Source organism: Alexandromys fortis, unplaced genomic scaffold (assembly GCF_014885135.2).
Source record: "Alexandromys fortis isolate MF-2015 unplaced genomic scaffold, M_Fortis_MF-2015_v1.1 scaffold_71, whole genome shotgun sequence".
Classification (NCBI taxonomy): domain Eukaryota; kingdom Metazoa; phylum Chordata; class Mammalia; order Rodentia; family Cricetidae; genus Alexandromys; species Alexandromys fortis.
The window spans coordinates 6,769,442-6,791,123 of record NW_026067954.1 but is presented as its reverse complement, the minus strand read 5'-3'; the positions used below and the strand labels follow the sequence as shown (position 1 = coordinate 6,791,123).

The following is a 21,682-nucleotide window of genomic DNA, read 5'->3' as shown; positions in this document are numbered from 1 at the left end:
CTAAAAAGATTGGAACCAATGGACGTGTGACATAAAAAGGCAGAGAAGAGAGGAAACACTGAGCAGAATTCAGCCAATCTCCATCACCATCCTCTAGCTTCTTTGGCCAGATGTCAGCATACTACAGGACAGTTCAAGAGTCTGTTATGCACAAGAACAGAAGAAAAATAACCAGAAAATTTTGAGTTCAAAGGTTTCCAGAAAACCAGCAGTGTGAGATATTCAAGTCAGAAAAGTGGAACAATTCCTTTTGATCAACCAAATCCTTCAGTAAGATTTGTGAGGAGGTTTATCGACATTCTGAACACCCTAGTTTGGAAGGAAAAGCTCCCAAACCAGTCCAAATAAGTTTCAAGGTAACAAAATGATCAATCAAACTCAACTTCCATTCATGCAGTGATGTAGGTGGGTCTTCTGTCTATGTGTTAATTTCATTGGTTAATAAAGAAACTGTCTTGGTTTTTTGATAGGGCAGAACTTAGGCAGAGTAGACCGAACAGAATGCTGGGAGAAAGAAGCAGAGTCTGGCAGATGCCATGCTTCTCCTACCCAGGATAGATGGTGGTTAGACTCATGCCAGTAAGCCTCAGTCAAGTGGCAATACACATTAATAGAAATGGGTTAATCAAGATGTGAGAGTTAGCCAGTAAGAGGCTAGAGCTAATGGGCCAGGTAGTGTTTAAATGAATACAATTTGTGTGTTGTTATTTTGGGTGTAAAGCTAGCCATGCGGGAGCTGGGCAGGATGAAAAGCAGTCCTGCTCGCCTCATCACTACAGAGTGACACTCCAACGTGGTAACTAACTCCAGGTAAAACCTAAGTGGGCTTAAAAAGGAATTCTATACACAAATAGAGAGTTTAACACAGCTTTTTGCTATTTGCTGGCCGGGTGCCTCAGAGAAATTTCCCTGACTCAGCAGCTGTAGCAGGAAAAAGCTGCACAGTTTTAAAAACGCAGCTTCCTGGGCTGTGCCGCCAATGCGTTTTTATGGGATTGGATGTTTCTGTTCCTGTTCAGGATTGGAAAGTACTTTGAGACCATGCCAATGGCTCAGCACTCCCCACCTGCACCTGGGCAGATGGCGGGATCAGGCTTAGGCAGGCGGGAGAGCATGGAGGATTTCTGCTGCCATACAGAGAGATGTTTCCAGGTTGCACAGTGCTCTGCATGTCAGATTTGGATGTAACTTGGATGAAAAGAGTTTCTGTTCTGCAAGTTCAGTCTCAGAATTAAACTGCTGAGTGTGGTTCCTAGATGGTGACCCCAGAGCTAGCAGAAAATGGTACATCCACCATTTTGAAATTGGAGAGAGGTGGAGCCAATATCCAGAGCAGCCCGATGCTCTGCAGTTAAGAGGTGCAACTGATTCAGTCACAGGCGGCTCTGGGCAGGGCAAGCCCGCAGTACTTGTTTTTGACCTAGGAATGTCACATCTTAGATTCTTAAGCACTTAGTGATTTAAAATGCAAATCAAAAATGTTCCTGGACTGTAAAAAAAAAAAATTACAGATTCACAATAGGACAGATTCAGACATAAAAGACCTCTAAATGGGACACAGTGTTGGATGAGTGTATGTAGGCTTGGGAGAGAGAAGAAAAAGAATATAGAGAATAAAGTTAATGCCTTAAAAAAAGAGTAAAGTCTTTAAAGAGACAATAAAGTAAAGTGACAGAGTAAAAATAAGCCACATAAAAGTGGAAAATTTACAGAGGGTCTGGATTATGTATTTTATTGTATTTTCTTTAAAACTTTTGACTGTGAAGGAGCTAAGTACAAAAAAACACATTTCATTAAATGGGCTGCTAAGCTGAACCTGCATATATGTTCTAAAGGTATCTTGACTTCAGAATTTGGATCTAAGGATATCATGCTTTGGAAAACAGGTTCTTTTTTTTTTTTTTTTTTTTTCATAGAGGATGAGACCCTGTGGATTGCTTCTATCCTAGTATGGTATGATAGACCATGCCCTCCTGAAAGGTTGCTGTGAACACCCTCAAAAAATTTCTTTGCTCAATTGGCGACTGAGATGACCCTGGCACACAGGTTACACCATGAAAGATCTAATTAACAGTGCCCCCATTCAGAACAAAGCAGTTTGGAGAGAAATAACTATGTCCATATTCCCAAATATTGTCTATAAATATTGTTTATAAATGCAATAGTGGCAGAAAAAAGTCACACCATTTTAAAACACGGGATGAGGGAGGGATCATGCCAAGCCAAGCTGGTGGCAGGCAGCCGAGCAGTGGTGAAAGGTATGAAGAATGCCTGTCTAACTGAAATATATCTCTATATATCCAGAAAATCCAACTAACATGACTACAAGCTTGACTATTATTGATGATTATCCATTAACAACCTATATTTCTTAATTTTTAATTTTAAAATGAACTACACAATCACAATAACTTAATCAATATCAGAAATACATATGCATATAGTAAAATTGACCTTGAATTTACAACACTAAGGCAAAATCCATATCGATGCAAATTATTCATATCTATATCAATGCAGATATCAATCCCAAGCACTAGCAGCAAGTGTTTTTAACAAGGTACTGCATATTTATTCAAAAGATTGTGGTGGATTCAAAAGAAAATACATTGTGGCAAGATCTTTTCAACAACAAAAATTCCCAGAAAAGCATTTGGTAATGCTCACCCACTGCATCCAAGTATCAATATTACATAAGCAAATCCATGGGATGCAACAAAGAGCATGGAAGAAGCTGGCAGCACTCAACAGACACATTTTGCACATTGAAAAGGACAGTAGCCCCATATCAGTTACCTGAGACTCTTTTAAGACAATAGAAAAAGAAAAAAATTTAAATCAAAGTGGGTATAAAAAGATCCTTAATAACATTTAAACAAATTTAGCAGAGAATAGTAGAGACAGCACTAAATTCCAATATCAGCAATGATGGGAATTATATCATATTTTTTTTTTTACCTATTTTAAAAGACCAATTGGAATGTTATGGACATCCATGTCAATTAATTTGACAAGTTAAAAATTAATGGAGATTAAAGGTCATAGACTATACATCCCACTCAAGAAAAATATTTAATATAAATATAGTTACTTCAATATGAAAAACACATACTACCTAAACATTTACAGAATAACAAAAGACATTTCTGCTTCATATGACAGCACAGTCCTATAAGAACCTGAAGGTCTTACTAGATATACTGGCATATTGTAATCATCAATAGAAAAAATAAATTATACTATATCAATTGTCTCTAATTTTACTCTAGTAAACCTTTTTATATTCATAAGCAAGATAATATTAAAATTTACATTACATGGGACAATAACAGTGAAACAATTCTTTTAAATGTTCAATTATCTAGATACTTTAAACCTAATGTAAATATTTTAAAATATGTAAATTAATAGAAATATCACACTTCTCCAATGATAGATTACTACAATCTTTACTTTAGTTCAATGTTTTAAATTAAATTGTTCAGATAGAAAGGAATTGAAGGTTTAATACTATAAAGTATTTAATACTATAAGGTATATGATGCAGTAGTCACTAAAGATACTTGTGATGTTGGTGAATGTACAAACACACAGAGTAGTGGAAGAGAACAGGGAGTCAGTAACAATATACATTAAGAACTAATACACATTTAGGAATAATTAATATCTATTTCATGGTAGAAGATAATCTTTGATTAAATAAAACACTGACATTTAGACATTTAAATGAAAAATTATAAACTTAATTTTTTTCTCACACTGATATAAAGTTAACAGAAATGTTGATCATAAACGTAAATGTAAAATATTAACTTCTAGGAAAACATCTGCTTTTGACATAAGCAGTAACATTTAGATGACGGAAAAAAAGAAAGAATACTTGAAATTTTTTGGTATGTTGGATAGCATCAAAATGCTTAGTATCATTGACCAATAGAGCTATAGCTCAATTGGGGAGACTTTGTGTCTACCTCCACTTAGATTTTGGAATTTTGTCTGACTTCAGCTGTGCAAATCTTGTGCATGATGACAGAAGAAGAGGATTGGCAATATTGCAGTGAATGGACACACACTCAAGAGTGGAGGGGAAACACAAATGTTTTGTTTAAGAATGATAAATTGGGTGGTTGGGAACAGGAGGCAGATATGGAAGGAGTTTGGGGAGGGAGGTAAATATGATCAAAATATGTTTTATAAAGTTCTCAAAGAACTAATAGAAACAAAAAATGTGAAAAGTAAACATTTGCTCCTGAAAGACAGACTGTAAGTAGAGCTGTAACAGTGAGGAAATATTGTGAAGAGCACTAGCCTACAAAGGGCTAACAGCCACAGTATACTAAGTAGTCCCAAAATTCAGCAGAAACAAAACAAAGAAGTAAAGAGTAGGCAACAGTTGAAGGACCATTCTCAGAGAAAACATGCAGATGGCAAATGAGCAAAAGAAAGAATGTTTTCAGCTTTTTTTGCTTGAGATGCCAACACTAAAGGCTTAGAATCTCAAGATATGAAAAAGCTAGTTCCTCAGAATCTGCATGTGTGAATTCACAGCTGTAGAAAACTAACATCTGTCTACAAAGGATCTAGCAAATCCATCCTGCAAAGGGAGAAAAGCAAATAAAGCCCTCTCTACCTGTAAAGCCTATAAAACCACAATAACTAGCAGAATAAGACATTCTTAATTGTGAAATAGTGAAATATATATATATATATATATATATATATATATATGTGTGTGTGTGTGTGTGTGTGTGTGTGTGTGTGTGTGTGTGGTAACCAATGACTGTATGCTTGGGATCTAAGTCCCAAGCATTAAGCAGGAATTTATACCTGGTGAAAATAATGTAGCAAACTACCCTAGAGGAGAACCTATTACCACCACTTCATTAAACCAATACTGTTTCTAATGGTAATGTAAATACTTATACCTGTACACACAGATATGTGCTGCCCTTGTTAGCATCCATGAGATGTTCCGTAAAAGACCACCCATCATGTCTGCTATCAGCAAAAGCAGTTATTAAAAATTATCTACATGTAGGCATCTGACCACCTGACAAAGCAGCAAATTGCAGTCCAGAGAGAAGCTTCCTGACTCCTTTTTAATGGTGTTAGGAGAATTCCAAGGAGGAGAAATTAGTCTAGGGGTTGATTGGTGGATTGTTATGGGTTGTTATAGGATTATCTAGGGGTTAGGAACTTTCCAGCGACAGGATAGGAAAAGCTATCTTTAGCAAGCAGAAGGCTGTGGGTCACCTGCTGATTGGTGGTCCCTAGATTATGGTTTCCTGAGAACTGCTTGAACAGCTCCAGATAGTTTTAGTAAACTGAAACTAAGGCCTGGTCTCTGGCAGGGCTACTAGGAACCTGTCATCATCCTGTTCTGTGTCCCCAGTACTCTCATTCCTACCCATTATCAAAGAAACTTCAGTATTTGCAACAAAAAGGAGGTTAATGCAGAAATACACAACAGGTCTAAGTGCAGACAACAACTGACTATGGGTTGACAAATTCCAGTTAATCTTCAAGAAAACTGGTATGCCTAAGGCTTAAGTATATTATAGAAGAAGCCCTTGAATGGATTCGGTAGGGTGTATGCGTATGTGTGTGCATGCACGAGCATACATTTGTGTGAAAAATTATACTTAAAAAAGAAGAGGTCATGAATTTGAGAGGGAGGAAAAGAGGAGAGTATATAGGAGAAGAGAGAAAATAAAATTATATATACAGTACTTGCGTATGAGAGATGAATTTTGATGAAATTTCAGTAAATTAACATACCTCTCAACTCTCACTAGAGGACCTTCTATTTGTAGTTGAGTTTATTTAACACACATACTTACAAGTGATCAACATGCAGAGAATAAGACTCGAATATTCAACCTTATATGGGATATCTTTACCACATTCTCTATTACCAAAACTCAAGGAGCAGAAAGCGTAGAAGGGCCAGAAAAGGTACATGATTACCGGGAAGCAGTATTTTTTAAACACAGCAAGGAAGGAGTACATGTGAATTCTGAGTGGTTGTGAAATGGGTTAATTCAAGATGTAAGAGCTATCTAGAAATATTCCTGAATCATTGACTAAACAATGTTGTAATTATTATAGTTTCAGTGTGATTATTCAGATCTGAGCAGTAGGGAAATGAACGAGCAGTCTCTGCCTACAGTTGGTGGTAGGGAACACATAATCCCACCCCTAGCAGCTGATGGTAAAGGGAGAATGATTTTCTTTATGAGCATAGCCCTGGTAAATCAACTACTCTTCAGTTTAATACCACACATACAAAAATAGAAACAGCATAAATTGTGCTTCATGGATTGTTTTTAAGAAGAAAAGAAAGTGGATGGAGAGATGGCTTAGTAGTTAAGAGTAAGGGCTGCTCTTCCAGAGGTCCTAAATTCAGTTTCCAGCAACTAAAAATTGGCTCAGAACCATCTTCCATGGGATTTGATGCCATCTTCTAGCCTGCATACATGCATGCAGAGAGAGCACTCATACACATAAAATGATAACTATTATTTAATTTAATAAATTAAATATTTAATTTAGGAGGAGGAGGAGAAAAGAGGACACACAGTTTGGAGGGTAGAAGAGGGGACACATAACAAAGAATAGTTGAGGATAGGTAAATACAATAAAACATTTTATAAAATTTTCAAAGACGTATAAAAAGAAAATTCTCAAAAAATTAAAATTGTTTTTAAATTTTCTACATAAACAAAAATAATTCACAAATATTTACTTGGGCCTCTGAGTGTCAATATAAAGTTACTGGAAATAACGACTAGAAACTCATGAGTCATGTCATGGTGCGGGAGAATTGTCTATATTCTGTCAATCATGTTTTAAATAAACGCTGATTGGCCAGGCAGGAAGTATAGGCGGGAAAACCAGACAGAAAGTAGAAATGATGCAATGAGAACAGGAGAATTCTAGGAAGGAGGAAGTTGATTCTTCCCAGTCCTGCGCAGATCACCGAGGAAGCAGTAACCTTCCAGCTGAAAAAGGTACTGAGCCATATGGCTAAAATAGATCACAATAATGGGTTAATATAAGCTACAAAAGCTAATAAGTAGCTGTAGGTAATGGGCCAATCAGTTTTATAACTTATAGAGATCTCTGTATGATTTTCTTTGGGGCTAAACAGCTGTGGGGAACTGGGCAGGACAGAAACCTCAACAAGCAGGCCCCATTTCAGTTACAATGTCATTAAATCTTCAAAAATTTGATAAAAGAATCATACTCTAGATATGGAAAAGGTTATAAAATAAATTATAAAAGAAAACACGCAACTAGAATGGGATATTCTTAGATAATTGCTATTTTTAGCCACTAGGAAGATAAAATTAAAGTAAATAATACACTCCTAGTCTGAAATCTTTAGATTATAAAATCTCACTCTCTTGATATTTAGAGGGAAATAAGTCAACTGAAGCTTGCTCATTGTTGTTACGAATGCAAAAAGTCCCAAATATCCTAAAAATCCATATGCCAGATTCTTACAGACTGAATTAAGCACATACTAAATTACTCATAAATTTCAGTTTTAGATATTTATCTAAGAAATACACTATAAATTTTAATCCAATGACATACCTTTAAATTTTCATAAATGGCTCAAAAATTGTTAAGATCTAAAATAGTGAATATGTTTCTTAAAATGGTATATACAACTAAATTATTATGTATCTATGCAAAATTATTTCTCAACAATAAAATTCAGTTACTATACAAGTCACACCTTAGAAGATATACTTCTGAAAATTTATGGAATTAGGTTTGAAAACATGATACTTAAATCTATTGATATGAAGAAGTAGAAATACAGCACTACAGTAACATAAATGTTATTACTTATGGTGATAGAGTTGAAGAGAAAGGGAACAAAAGAAATTCTTCATTAGATTAAGACTAGTTTAACTTGATGGGTTGTATTCATATAAGCACACTCATTTGTCAATGCCACTGACCTGAACTCAAAACATATTTAAAATATTCCTGAATAGAAATAATTTTTCACAGATGAGTTCTGTGAAAGTGTTTATGAAACTGTCAGTTGTTTTAAGATCTCTCTGAGTTTCTAGGAGAAATAAAGCTGAAGCATTTTACCTGGATAGGATTTTTTTTATTGAGAATAAGAAAAAAAATGTTTCCGCCTCCTCCCAGCCTCCCATTTCCCTCCCCTCCCCCACTCTTCTCCCCCTCCCCCCACTCCTCTCCCCCTCCCTCTCCAATCCAAAAGGCTGGATAGGATTTTTATAAACTGAAAAGACACAGAAATATGAAAAATCAGTGTTTTCATATAGATCAGCACTATGAACAAAGACACTAGAAAGAATTCATAAAATTAAAAATATGAGCAAAACCAGCATGGTGGAGAGGCTATCAAATAAAAGCTCAGTAGAAATTTTAAACAGGCCACTAATATTAATCATATAAAAATTTAAATCACTGAATATACAATTTCTTAGAGATTAAATGTATAATGGACAGTACCAAAAAAATAATGCAAACAAAAGTTTCTCATCAGCAAAATGGTACAATAGAAGGCAGTTGACAAACATTCAAAAACAGATTAAACCTTTAAATATATATTAAATTTGTAAATAGGAAGACTCAATATGATTATATAATTAATTATTTTAAAATTATTCCACAAATTCAAAATAATGTCTTTAAATCTAACCAAAGTTATTTAAAAGATGTTGAAAATCTATATTAAATAAAGAATACATGCAACTCTGATTGTTAGAATTCTTAATATTGGAGCAAACTAATTACAAGTGTACTGACTTAAAAAACTACCCCTGAAAATTGTTTATTGCAAATTGGCTTAGAATTATATTTCTAAAACCCAAATGATAAGGAAAGAAATTCAAATATTCACTATTATGCTTATCATTTTACAGACATTTATTCACAAAATAAAGTATGACGCCGCACAGTCACTTAAAGAACATAGAATATGAAGTAATTGTCAGTAGAAACCTATTAGTCTAGAGATTGGAAAAAACATAAAATCTAGACAATACACCATATATCAGAATTCCCTTCCCAGTTACACTTTACAAAGGATTCAAAGGCAATTATCAATTCTTTAAAATGACATGTTACTACTTCAATATATGAAAGATGTGTGTAGGTATGATCATATTTGGTTAATTTTAAACTATATTTTAAAAATTATTTTGAATCCAATGACAAAGGGATTTCAAAGTTTATAGAAGTGTAAGTTAACCAAAGTTTACTCAATATTTTGTTTTAATGGCTGATAGTTGTGTTTACACTGCTATATTGCCAAGAATCCTTAGTATTCGCTTATACACATTCAAAAAGGAACATTTTGACACAGTTAATATACATGGAATGGGGACACAAGAGCATCTTGTGATCTCAGAGTTGGTTACTTACTGACAGGAATGCATCTGGGTTGAGGAGACCAGCCATTCTCTGTACATGTAACTGTGTCCTGACCATTTGGGAGACTGTAGCCAGAGTAACACCGGACTCTTACAGACTGATCCTGTAGGTAGTTTCTTCTCTGTTGTAAAAATTCCCCATTCTTTATATAATGGGTTCCACACAACCCTAAAGACCATAATTTACCATAAATGTTATACTAAAAGCAAACAACACTCATTTATTTATTCAAAAATTAAAGTTTATCTTTACAATAATTAAATAAGTATGTGACATTAAAAAATGAAAACAATATCAAATGTTTCAAAAAGTAGGATTGTCTTTATTTTTGTAAAATATGCAAACAATAAAGGTATTCTCATAGTCCCTATTTTTCACATACGTTTTATAAAGAGCTATTCATAAAGGACAGAAACTAGTCTTTTTGCTCACAAACTCTTCTGTTTCTTAACAGAACAGACCCAACTGTAATTATGTATGCTCTTTCCACTTTGACAGAATTAAACCTGATTTAATACAGACATTGACTTACTGCGGCATGGGACTGCAGGCTCCCATCCTTGTACAGTGCAGCGAATTTTTTCCCAGTATTCCCCTGAGGGAGTTAAAAATCCTGGTTTGCAGTGATAGTAGTACTCCTTTCCTATTTGTGCTGGGAAGTAGGGTCTGTGCCTCTTTTCATCATATAGTTCTCCATTTTTGATTTGTGGAAAATCACAAGGTTGAACTTGCAATAAAAACAAAAAGACAAAAAACACTCATATCAGAGATAAACAACTCAATCAGTGAATTAGTTTCTAATAATTACAATAACTGTAAGTCTAGAGAGTGTTCAGAGAAGGAGACAGATAGAATCCAGACTGCTGAGGTATGTGAGGAGGTTTTTCCTCAGGAAATCAAGTTATTCCTCACATGTTACCAGAGAAGCGGGTCAGGGATATTTGTTAATATCCAGTATGATAATTGAATATTTATAATTCTTATCAGAACTGAAATATAATGTGATTAATTCACAGTGAACTATTTTTGTAAATTCATATTGAATTATATATGGTTTCTTGCATTAATAAATTTATATGTAATGTTTCATTAATTTTTTCCTCATTATGTTCTTATTTGTAACTAATAAATATTTTAATATCAGGATAGTATAATTGATGTAGGAGGGTTTTCTTTCTATGTGTTGCCTTGGTCAAATAAAGAGACTGCCTTGGCCTTTTGATAAAACAACATTTAGGTGGAGTAGACTGAACAGAATGCTGAGAGAAAGAAAGCAGAGTCAGGCAGATGCCATGGCTCTCCTCTCTGAGATGGATCTAGGTTATACTCATCCCAATAAGCCACAGTCAAGTGGTGATTTTCAGATTATTAGAAATGGGTTAATCAAGTTGTGAGAGTTAGCCAAGAAGAGGCTAGATATAATGGGCCAGGCAGTGTTTAAATAAATACAGTTTCCGTGTAATTATTTCTGGCAAACTACCCGGGAGCTAGGCAGTGGGAAGTGGCCTAATGTGGGAATGATTTCTTTCTAATCTGTTGTTTTCATTGGTTAATTAATAAAGAAACTGCCTCGGCCCATTTGATAGGCCAACCCTTAGATGGGTGGAGTAAACAGAACAGAATGCCGGGAGAAAGAAGCTAAGTCAGAGAGTCGCCATGATTCTCACTCCCGACACAGCTGCAGGTTAAGATCTTCCCTGGTAAGCCACCTCGTGGGCTACACAGATTATTAGAAATGGGTTAGGTCAATATGTAAGAGCTAGCCAATAAGAGGCTGGAACTAATGGTCCAGGAAGTGTTTAAAAAATACAGTTTCTGTGTAATTATTTTGGGGCATAATCTAGCCATGCGAGCGGCCAGGTGCCGGGGACGCAGCCTCACCACTATTACTACAACAGTGGCGCACTGCTCCTAATACAGTATATAATTTTCTATGTAGTATAGTATGATTCTACTTCCGGGACCCTCAGGTGGTATGTTAAAGATTTCCTCTAATACATGTCCAAACACAGAAATCACTTATAGCTTCCTTGTTCATGCACACATACATTTGTTGAATGGTTTATAAATTTAATTCTTTTTATCTTGAGTGTCCTTCTTTAAAATTTGAGAATTTTACTTTTCATAGGACATCAAGAAATTAAATTAACTTGCTGAGATTTCTTTCTAAAGGGTTCTAAAAGGAGACATGGTTTAAACTAGGAATATTATAGCCTTTTAGACACATTCCTCTACCTTTTAATTAATCTTCTTTCTCATGGGGGCAAAGACAAATCTGTCTTTGTCTCTTTTATAAGTGATTCATCAAAACAAATCAATATTTCTCAAAGTAAATGACCAGCAGAGGTAGTCAGTACTTACAGCTGCCCCATTTGAATATTGTACTTTTCCAGATGCAGGTTTTGGCCCTTCAGCAGTGATGGTTTTGTTCATCAGAGTTTTGATTCAGGCTACTCACAACATTGATTAATATATTTACTAATTTTCAACTACTTTAAGTACTAGCACGATTCATCTTTTGATCTATCATAGGATTTCCTAATTATTACTGATAAATTTCATCCTACTTCAGATTCAATGTGGCACAAAATATAAATTCATAAATTTTCTTCTAATGAAGATTCATGATCACCATCCTTTGTATTGCTTCAGTTTTGAATTTATACTGTTTTATCCCCTAAACTGAAAAACATTTGATGAAAAAAAATAAATAATTTGACAGGCCTGAGAAGAGAGCACTAGACATTTTAAGTAGAAAAGGTATTTAATGACATTACAGAGAGATTTGTCATCTTTATTTTATCCAGCAAAACATCAGAAATTCTGCTGTGAAAAAAAAAAACTCATATTCAGATATATGTAGGCCACAGACATAGCAGGTACCTTTGGGGAGATTTGGATTGTGAATTTTGGGTTTGAGGTTCACTGCAGTATGCAGGTTTCACGCTTGTAATTGTAAACCAACTCAAAAGCCCATGGCAGGTATGTCATGAGATCTAGGGGGAACTTAATCCTATTATTATGATAAACTGACATAACACTGAATAATCTTCTGAATATATATGTTCATAGTTTGATTAATCAACACTGTCAACATCAATCAGAGATGTTTCTCGAAGCAGTAAACAATAATAAATGTAAAGACCTGTTAATGCACAAGTACTAGGAGTTTTAGAGTGAGGTCATCATTAAACAAGGCATTTACACCATCCCTCAAAAGGTCAAGGAACATGTGGATGGAAGAGTACAATGATTCTAAGAGCAAGAATGAGGTCATCATGACTGTGAAATATCTTCTGGACTATTCAGAGCCATTATAATAACAAACTATATCTACAGATGAACATGTACAGATGTCTGCAGACTTGATCAAGAATGACCCATCAACATCCAGGCACAAATGGGGTAAACTCTTGGGGAACTGTGGCCCTCATCTCTAAACTATTTCATCAGATTGATTCAGAAAAAAAAGTGAGTCAGTGATTTCAAGTGTATTCCCACTAATGACTAAACTAGTACTTCCAAAAGACAGTACCAATCCAACTATTACATATATGTCCTTTGTTAAACTGTATATACCACTCATCAAATCTCAAACTTAAGAATCTGGGGGAAAGACATGCAATTATGAGGTGTTGGTAGAGCTGGGATGTGTAAAAATATGAAAATAGGATATCCAGAATGTTTTATATAATGTAATAAATTGTTAAAGACATAAATATTAAAAAACAAAATATTGAAAGATCATTAATTTTTCCCTACAATTCTCATACATTAATGATATTTCTTACTGAAAATAGCCTCTTTCTTTTTTTTTTTTATTATGGTTTGGATCTCATATGTTTTCACTTTAGTGGAAGCTCGGTTTCTCATTGCTGGTGATTTTGGGAGAGGCTGTAAAGTTCAGAAGTTGCTACTCTGGTTGAAATAAGTGATATCATTGGGGCTGTGCAATGAAGGCATATTGGAATCTTGACCAGTCATTTATAGCTTTGTTTCCTGGTGGGCAGGAGGGAAACAGCTTTGCTTTAGCACTCATTCCTTGAAATAATGCTATGCCTGTAACAGGCTTAAAGTGGTGGGACTCTCTGGCAATGAACCCAAGTCATCAAAGTCACCAAAACTGTAAATAAGCCCTTGTTCAAAGTTTTTTTTTTTTTCAGTAATATTGACACAGAGACAGAAAGTGACTAAAAAGAGATTCTTGATCACTCTTTTGTCACTGTAGGGTTTGTTTGTTTGGCTTAAGGGATACCAAGCTTAGGCATGATATACATTTAACAGTGTCTTCTAGATAGGAAGAAAGGAATATGGATACAGATAGGCAAAAACCTTAAAGGAATGAAAGAAGTATACTGAAATAACAAATCTTGACTCAATGACATTGTGCTGCATGTGTGTTATGAAGTCATTGAAATCCCCAATAGATCAATAAGCACTTTTCTCCCTATTTTCCTTCCCTAAATATAACCCCAGTATTCCAGTCTCAGATACCAGTAGGCACTCACTGGGAACATTTGAGCAGGACAGGGAAACCAGTAAGCTAACTGAAGACCTTCACCACTCCTCCTTACCTCCAAACCAATTCCTACGTCTCTTCCTCTGCACTGCAACAGAACATCAGCTGCAGCCTTCTTTACCCCTCCCCCCTACATCTTTTGCTGGATCTTACAGATGATCCCCTTTTTACCTCCCCTTCCCTACTTGTTTCTTTATCTCAGCCCCAATCAAGTAGGTGCCCTTTGCTATCCCACAGGCCTTGCTTGCCAGAACAATAGGAAGGCTGTGTGCAGGCTTTGTCTTCTCTCTGTGTTTCCACAGTCTCAACCCTAGGTCTGCAGCAGAACATCCATGATAGTATTCTGTATCCTCCCCCAGCTCCCAACTCTTATGGATCCCACAAATTTTCCTCTTCTCTTCTGCTTGCTACACACTTTGCTTTGTCCCAGCCCTCAATTCCCAAAGGCATTTCCCTATTAAGCCAAGTTCTCTGTGAGCATACCAGCTGAGCAGGCCAGGAAAATAAGCAAAACACACTCATCCTACTCTTCAAAACTCCTTTGAGCAAACAAAAACCAAGGAACAAAACACCCATCCAGCAAAGACAAATACAGAAATCATAACTTAGACTTATAATTACCCCAAAACCACATGCATAGGCGTAGAAAAAACAACTGTCTGGGCGATAAGTCTCCACTAAAATGCAACTGACTATTTTATAATGTGAGGCCCTGAATATTCCAACATAGCTGAAGCATAAGAAACTGACCTTAAAACCACTTGTATGAAGATAATATAGGTTCTTAAGGAAGAAACTGATAAATCCCTTAAAGAAATCCACTAAAACACAATGAATGAATGAATAAATGAATAAATACCTTAAGGAATCAAAGAACACACAAACAGTAGAGTAAACAAATACAACTGCTCAAGAACTGAAAATGGAAATTAAATAAGAAAAACCACAAATAAAGGGAATTCTGTAAATGAAAAATTTTGAAATTTAAACAGAATCTGTGGAGGAAAGCTTCACCACCCGAAACAAGAGATGTAAAAGAGATTTTCAGGCGTTGAAGATACAATAGAAGAAATGAAAACATCAGACAAAGAAAATTTTAAATCTAAAAAAATTCATGATACAAAACATCTAAGAAATCTGATTCATTATGAAAAAAATCCAATACCTAAGAATAACAGGAGAGAAAGGAGAAAAATCTCAGCTCAAAGGCCCAGAAAATATTTTCAATAAATTAATAGAGGAAAAATTTTCTGATAGAAAGATAGGCATACCTATAAATTTACAAGAAGAACACAAAACACTAATTATACCACACCAGAAAAGAAAGTCCTCTCACCACATAACAATCAAAACACTAAATATACAGAGCAAAGGAAGAATACTAAAAACTTCCAGGGAAAAAGACCAAGTAATAAATAAAGGAAAACCTATTTAGAAATACATCTGACATCTCAATGGAGACTCTAAATGCAAGAAGGGCTGGGATATAAGTGTTGCAGACTCTAAGAAACCACAGAAGCCAGTCCAGATTACTATGGTTGGCAATATTTCAATCACCGTAGATGGAGAAAATAAGGTACTCTATAATAAAATCAAATTTAAACAATATCTATCTCGGAATTTAGCCCTACAGAAGGTGCTAGAAACAGAACTCCATCTCAGGAGTTACCTATACTCATGAAAACACAGGAAATAAATAATCTCATATCAGTAAAACCAAAGAATGGGAACCATGCGCTTGCACACGCATGCACCACACATATACATACACCATTAGCGACAATGACAACAAAATAGCAGAAATAAACAATCATTGGTCATTGATATTTCTCAACATCAATTGACTCAATTCCTCAACAAAAAGACACAGATTAAGAGATAAACTTGAATTCAGGATCCATTCTTCTGCTGCATACATAAAGGACACCTCACCATACAGGATTCGAAAGAAAGTATTCCAACAAAATGATCCTAAAAGGCAAGCTGGTGTAGCCATTTTTAATATTTAACAATATAGACTTCAAAACAAAATTAATCAAAAGAAATAAAGGATACAACATACTCATCAAAAGAAAAATCCCCCAAGATGACATTTCAATTCTTGATATCTATGCCCCAAACACAAGGACACTTACTTTTGTAAAAGGAGTACTACTATAGCTGAAATACCATAATGACCTTCAAACACTTACCATTGGACAAATCATCTAGGCAAAAACTGAACAGAGAAAACTGGACATAAAAAGCATTATAAATCAAATCTCCCTAAAATACTTCCAGAATACTTCACCCAGAAATAAAAGAAGATATCTTGTTCTCAGCTACTCATTGACCTTTCTCCAAAATTGGCCACATACTCAGAAACAAAGCAAGTCTCAATAGATATAAGCAAACTGATATAACTATATGCATCCTATCATGGACTAAAGGTCAATCTAACAGCAGCAGAAACAACAGAAAGCTCACAGGCTCATGGAATCTGAACAACTCTGCATTGAATGGTTACTGGGTCCAGGCAAAAATAAAGAAAGAAATTATCAACTTACTAGGATTCTATGAAAAGGAATACACAGCATACTCAAGCTTATGGGATACAATGAAAGTAAAACAAATGGAGAGTACATAAAGGTAGGTGCCTAGATAAAAAGTAGAGAGATTTCATACTAGCAACATGACAGCACACCTCAAAGCTGTACAATGAAAAGAAATAAGGACACTCACTCAACAGGAGTAAAAAATAGCAAGAAATAAGCAAGCAGAGGGCTGAATTCAATAAAATGGAAACAAAGAAGACAGTACAAAAAATCATTTAAAAAAGAGTTGGTTCTTTGAGGAAATCAACAGGATACAGAAACCTTTCTTTAAACTAACAAAAGGCAGGCAGAGAATATCCAAATAAACAAAAAATCAGAAACAAAAAGAGAAACATAACAATGGACAACTAGAAAAAACAGAATCATATAGAGACATTTTATAAAACCTGAACTCTTAAAATTGGAAAATCTAAAAGACATGAAAAATTTTCTCTATAATTTTACCAAAGTTAAATCAAAATTGATTAAATAAACAGTTTAAATAGACCTATAACCCCTATAGAAATAACTGCAGTCTTAAAAAAAAGAGAGGATTGTTTTAGAGCACAATTCTAGCAGACATTCAAAGAATTAATAATATTCCTCAAATTATTCCACAGAAAAATAACATTGCTCAATTCATTTCATAAGCCAGAGTAACCCTGATACCCAAACCACATGAGAACTCAACAAAGAAAGAGAATTGCAGATCACATTCCCATATGAACGTAGATGTAAAAAGAGAGACACCTTGGGTCTGCTGCTGGAGAAAGACACACTGACACTTTTCTGGTAGGCCATGACCTTGTGGTGATGCACAGATTAATAGAAATGGGTTAAATTAAGATGTAAAAGTGAGCCAATAATAAATTAGAGCTAATAGCCCAAGCAGTGATTTAATCAATACAGTTTCTGTGTGGTTATTTTGGGAGTCTGGGCAGCCAGGAAACCAAAAAGTGGCCTTCTACAACAATTATGGGGATTCAATATGTAAAAAAGCTTACAGGTACATCTTGGATAAGGGATCCAGCCAGTACTCGTACACTTGACATGAGTTTCCTGTGTTGCAGGAGCGAAGCCATGTTTACATGTATATTCGATTTCATCACCAGCTCTGTGTTTAATTCTGTAAGGTGTGTAGTCACCATTTGCAAGAGAAGGAGGATGGCATATCTTTTCTGAAAAGAAACATATACAAATAATGAGGAATCTATTTATTTATTTATTTTTATTTATTTATTTATTTTTAGTTTTTCAATACAGGGTTTCTCTGTGTACCAGCCCTGAGTTTTCCTGTGTTTTCATGAGTGTAGGTAACCCCTGGGATGGAGTTTTTCTTCTAGCACCTTCTGTAGGGCTAAATTCTGAGATAGATATTGTTTAAATTTGACTTTATTATAGAGTACCTTATTTTCCCCATCTACGGTGATTAAAATATTGCCAACCATAGTAATCTGGACTGGCTTCTGTGATTTCTTAGAGTCTGCAGCACTTATATCCTGGAACTATCTCTAACATACTAGGCTGGCCTCGAACTCACAGAGATCTGCCTACCTCTGCCTCCTTAGAACTGGGATTAAAGGTGTGTGCCATCACTGCCCAGCTAGAGGAATATTTAATTCTCATTAAACTGAAGAATATGGACATTAAATGGCAGATACTATTTACCTGCACTGATAAATGTAAAAATGACATTAAAATAAGCACATCTACTTATGCTTCACATATCAGTATGGCTTTTTCTCTCTCCTCCTGATGGATTTGTGCCTCTCTGGTGTGGGACAATCGTGTATATTCTGTCAATTATATTTTAAATAAATGCTGATTAGCCAGTAGCCAGGCAGGAAGTGTAGGTAGGATGACCAGACAGGAAGTAGAGGCAGGGCAATGAAAACAGGAGTATTCTGGGAAGAAGGAAGCTCCTTTCCCAGTCCTGTCCAGTCACTGAAGAATCCGGATGTGACCTGCCCCACTGAAAAAGGTACTGAGTCTGTGGCTAACATATACTGGAATAATGGGCTAATGTACATTATAAGAGCTAATATGAAACCTGAGCTAATGGGTCAATCAGTTTATAATTTATGGAGACTTATGTGTGATTCTTTGGGACCTAACGACTATGGGAACTGGGCAGGACAGAAACCCCAACAAGCAGGCTCTCATGTTACACCTCTCTGGTAAAAATTTTTCTTTCTTGAAGCCACCACATATAGTGCTTCTTGATTCCATAACCGGCAATAACTTCATCATATATAAGGTTAACAGTGTCTTCCACTTTCTATTTTTTTGATTGTCATTGTTAGTCTCAGACTCTCATTAGGCCTATTTATTAATATTCACAAATTCTTGCTTCTGAATAGTTGTGAAGATTTCTCAGCCCTTCCTCATTGAAGTAAATGTATTTTCTGATTTACATGGAACAACTTACTGAATTTGGAAGCTATGCCTTTTGTTTTGCAGAAAAAATATGGTTAGAAGTTGTTCTGAAATCCCTAGTCTGGTTATGAATATCTGGAAGGAAGTTTTATATTATCTTGTTTGAATTTTGATCACTTATGGATTCCAAGCTTCTTGTGAATCTAACTGTGACAAAGTAAGTTTTCAGTTATGTGGTGTCAGGGAGATTGAGGTTCTGTTCACTCAGTAAAATGTAGCACATTGTAAGAGATTTGCATGCTTATATGAGTTACTGCAGGTCTCTATATTTATATTATCAAACTGCTATTTACTTTCTTGTTAGAGTACCATCTGTTAACTCTCTCGTTAATGAGAAAAATTAAAGAACACAGAGTTAAACATTTAATATTTGACTTGTAATTTTGTTTGAGAAATGTTTAAAAATAAAATTAAATGTAGAATCTCCCTTTCCTTCCATTCCCACTCTCTCTTTCAAAAGAAGCAAACCTAGGATGTGCAAAAGCATACTTTGGAACCATACATATTTCTCAAATTAAAGGCAAACAAATGCCAAGGAAGAGTCTTTCGTTAAGTGGTTAAGTGGCTGAGAAAAATATGGAACCATTGGGCTTCAGTGTAATAGTCATGACACACCAAATAACACACACACACATATATCAGAGTTGAATTCTCTATGTTTTTTTTGTTGTTGTTGTTGTTTTTTTTTCCGAGATAGGGTTTCTCTGTAACTTTGGAGTTTGTCCTTTAGTTAGCCCTTGTACACCAGACTGGCCACAAACTCACAGGGATCCACCTGTCTCTGCCTCCTGAGTTCTGGGATTAAAGGTGTGCTCTACCTCCCTGGGCTCTAATCTTTCATGTCTTGCACTTAATTCACTGGAGGCTGAAGTAACTGTTTGAAAAGTTCTTAAGTGCAAGATAATGACTTAATATAAAATAACATTTTATGGGTTATATTTTGATCTTTTAGTGGATAAATGGTCTATTTAGGAGGACACCTGGAATTAAACATATGGAAGTGGTTTAATGCCAGAGGACTACTGCAGATATTGCTTCTCTGATTAGAAATGATACATGCCATGAAAACAAATGGTTAGACTCAATGCTATCAGCTGAACATTGATCTGTGTGATCATCTGTTGTGGAATATCTTTTTACATTGTGTGAAATGTGTTAATGTGATTGGTTTAATAATGAACTGAATAGCCATTAGATAGGCAGAAAAAGATTGGGTGGAACTTCTTGGAACAGAGGGAAGTTGGAGAGAAGAAAATAGTTACCAGCAGAGTAAGAGAGAGCAGACAAGCAGCAGGAGAAGTAAAAGCCATGAATCACACAGCAACTTGTATGTAAATAGAAACAGGTTAAGTTATAAGAGCTAATGGAACAAGACTAAGTTATAGACTGAGTTTTCATAATTAATAATAAATCTCCATTTCAATTTTGTGTGTGTGTGAGCTGACAGTCCAAAGAAAAGTCTGACTATAGCCATCATTCTTTTCCACTCACTGGACAACTTCTTAAATATTAAAAGACTTAGAAAATAACTATAACTTTACCTTCACAGAAAGGCTGAGGACTCCATCCAGAAGCTGTGCAGATGGCATCCCCTCTTTCTCTGTACACAAAACCTTTCTGACAATGATACTGATACCTTTCATTCTCCTTGTAAACTGTTTTCTTAGATAGAGATTCACCGTTTTCAATGTTTGGTTCTGTGCAGGAAATTTCTAAATGCAAGAGAGTAATTGTATCATTTTTTTGTGAAAGAAACTCTGCTGGGCAAGATATATTTTTACAATGACAGTGTTTGTTTCCATTAGGTCAATCAGCCAAAACCAACCAACCAAGCAACAATTGCTTTGACTTGACTGCTTTCCTAATCATGTAGCTGCTGTTTCAAATATTCATTTTTGAACATTAAAAGTATAATTAATTGTTTTTAGCATTATGGTAAATTAGCCGTTGAAATAAATGTCCATCTGTAACAGCCCTTGTGAAAATGAAAATGGACACAGCCTTGCAGGTTAATATGTTCATTGAATAATTTACAAAATAACATATCTTATGATTATCCACAGTAATTTTCAGGACTGCACTTTTTTGAAAAAATTTATGAAAGTCATGTTCTATTTGATCTTTGAAAAGTCATAGGCTGGGCAGGAGAGATGGCTCAGAGGTTAAGAGCATTACCTGCTCTTCCAAAGGTCCTGAGTTCAATTCCCAGCAACCACACAGTGGCTCACAACCATCTGTAATGATGTTTGGTGCCCTCTACTGGCCAACAGGCATACACACAGAATATTGTATACATAATAAACAAATGAAAAAGAAGTCATAGGCTTCTGTTTTTCTGTCTTCACCCTGCATATGATTCCCCCCTCCAAAAAAAAAAAAAAAAAAACTAAGGACAAAAACCTAGAGAAGTCCTGGCCACCACTTTTAACACACTTCTCTTAAAATATAACACTCCCACTTTGAGGTACTGGCAACTGGTCTCTCAAAGCCCCTTCCCTATCTTTTTATTTCATTTTGTCTTGTTTATAACTAAATAAACTTTCAAATGGTCACTTTGAAATTTTTCATCCTTTCCCAAGTCAAGCTGAGTTAAGACTTGTGTAAACAGTAACTGTGCTGGCCTATGCTCATTCTCTTACTGACTGCTCTCCTCTTTTCAACTGTTGAGTAGCAACTTCCTCTAAGATAAAACATTTCACCTAGGAGGGAAACTCCTACTCAGTGGTTCTCA

General features: G+C 35.3%; 1 protein-coding gene across 6 annotated transcripts in view; it reads right to left on the bottom strand.

Annotated features, from left to right (window-relative positions):
• Window positions 1-21,682, bottom strand: part of LOC126507302 (complement factor H-like) — a 325,893-nt gene that overhangs the window by 272,013 nt on the left and 32,198 nt on the right. For all 6 annotated transcript variants that reach the window (XM_050151580.1, XM_050151583.1, XM_050151582.1 and 3 more), the window contains 4 exons: window positions 20,493-20,663; window positions 17,520-17,693; window positions 9,956-10,150; window positions 9,415-9,591 (listed from right to left, as the gene is read on the bottom strand). In XM_050151580.1, coding sequence (XP_050007537.1) covers window positions 9,415-9,591; window positions 9,956-10,150; window positions 17,520-17,693; window positions 20,493-20,663 — 717 coding nt within the window. The remainder of the gene's footprint in view (window positions 1-9,414; window positions 9,592-9,955; window positions 10,151-17,519; window positions 17,694-20,492; window positions 20,664-21,682) is intronic.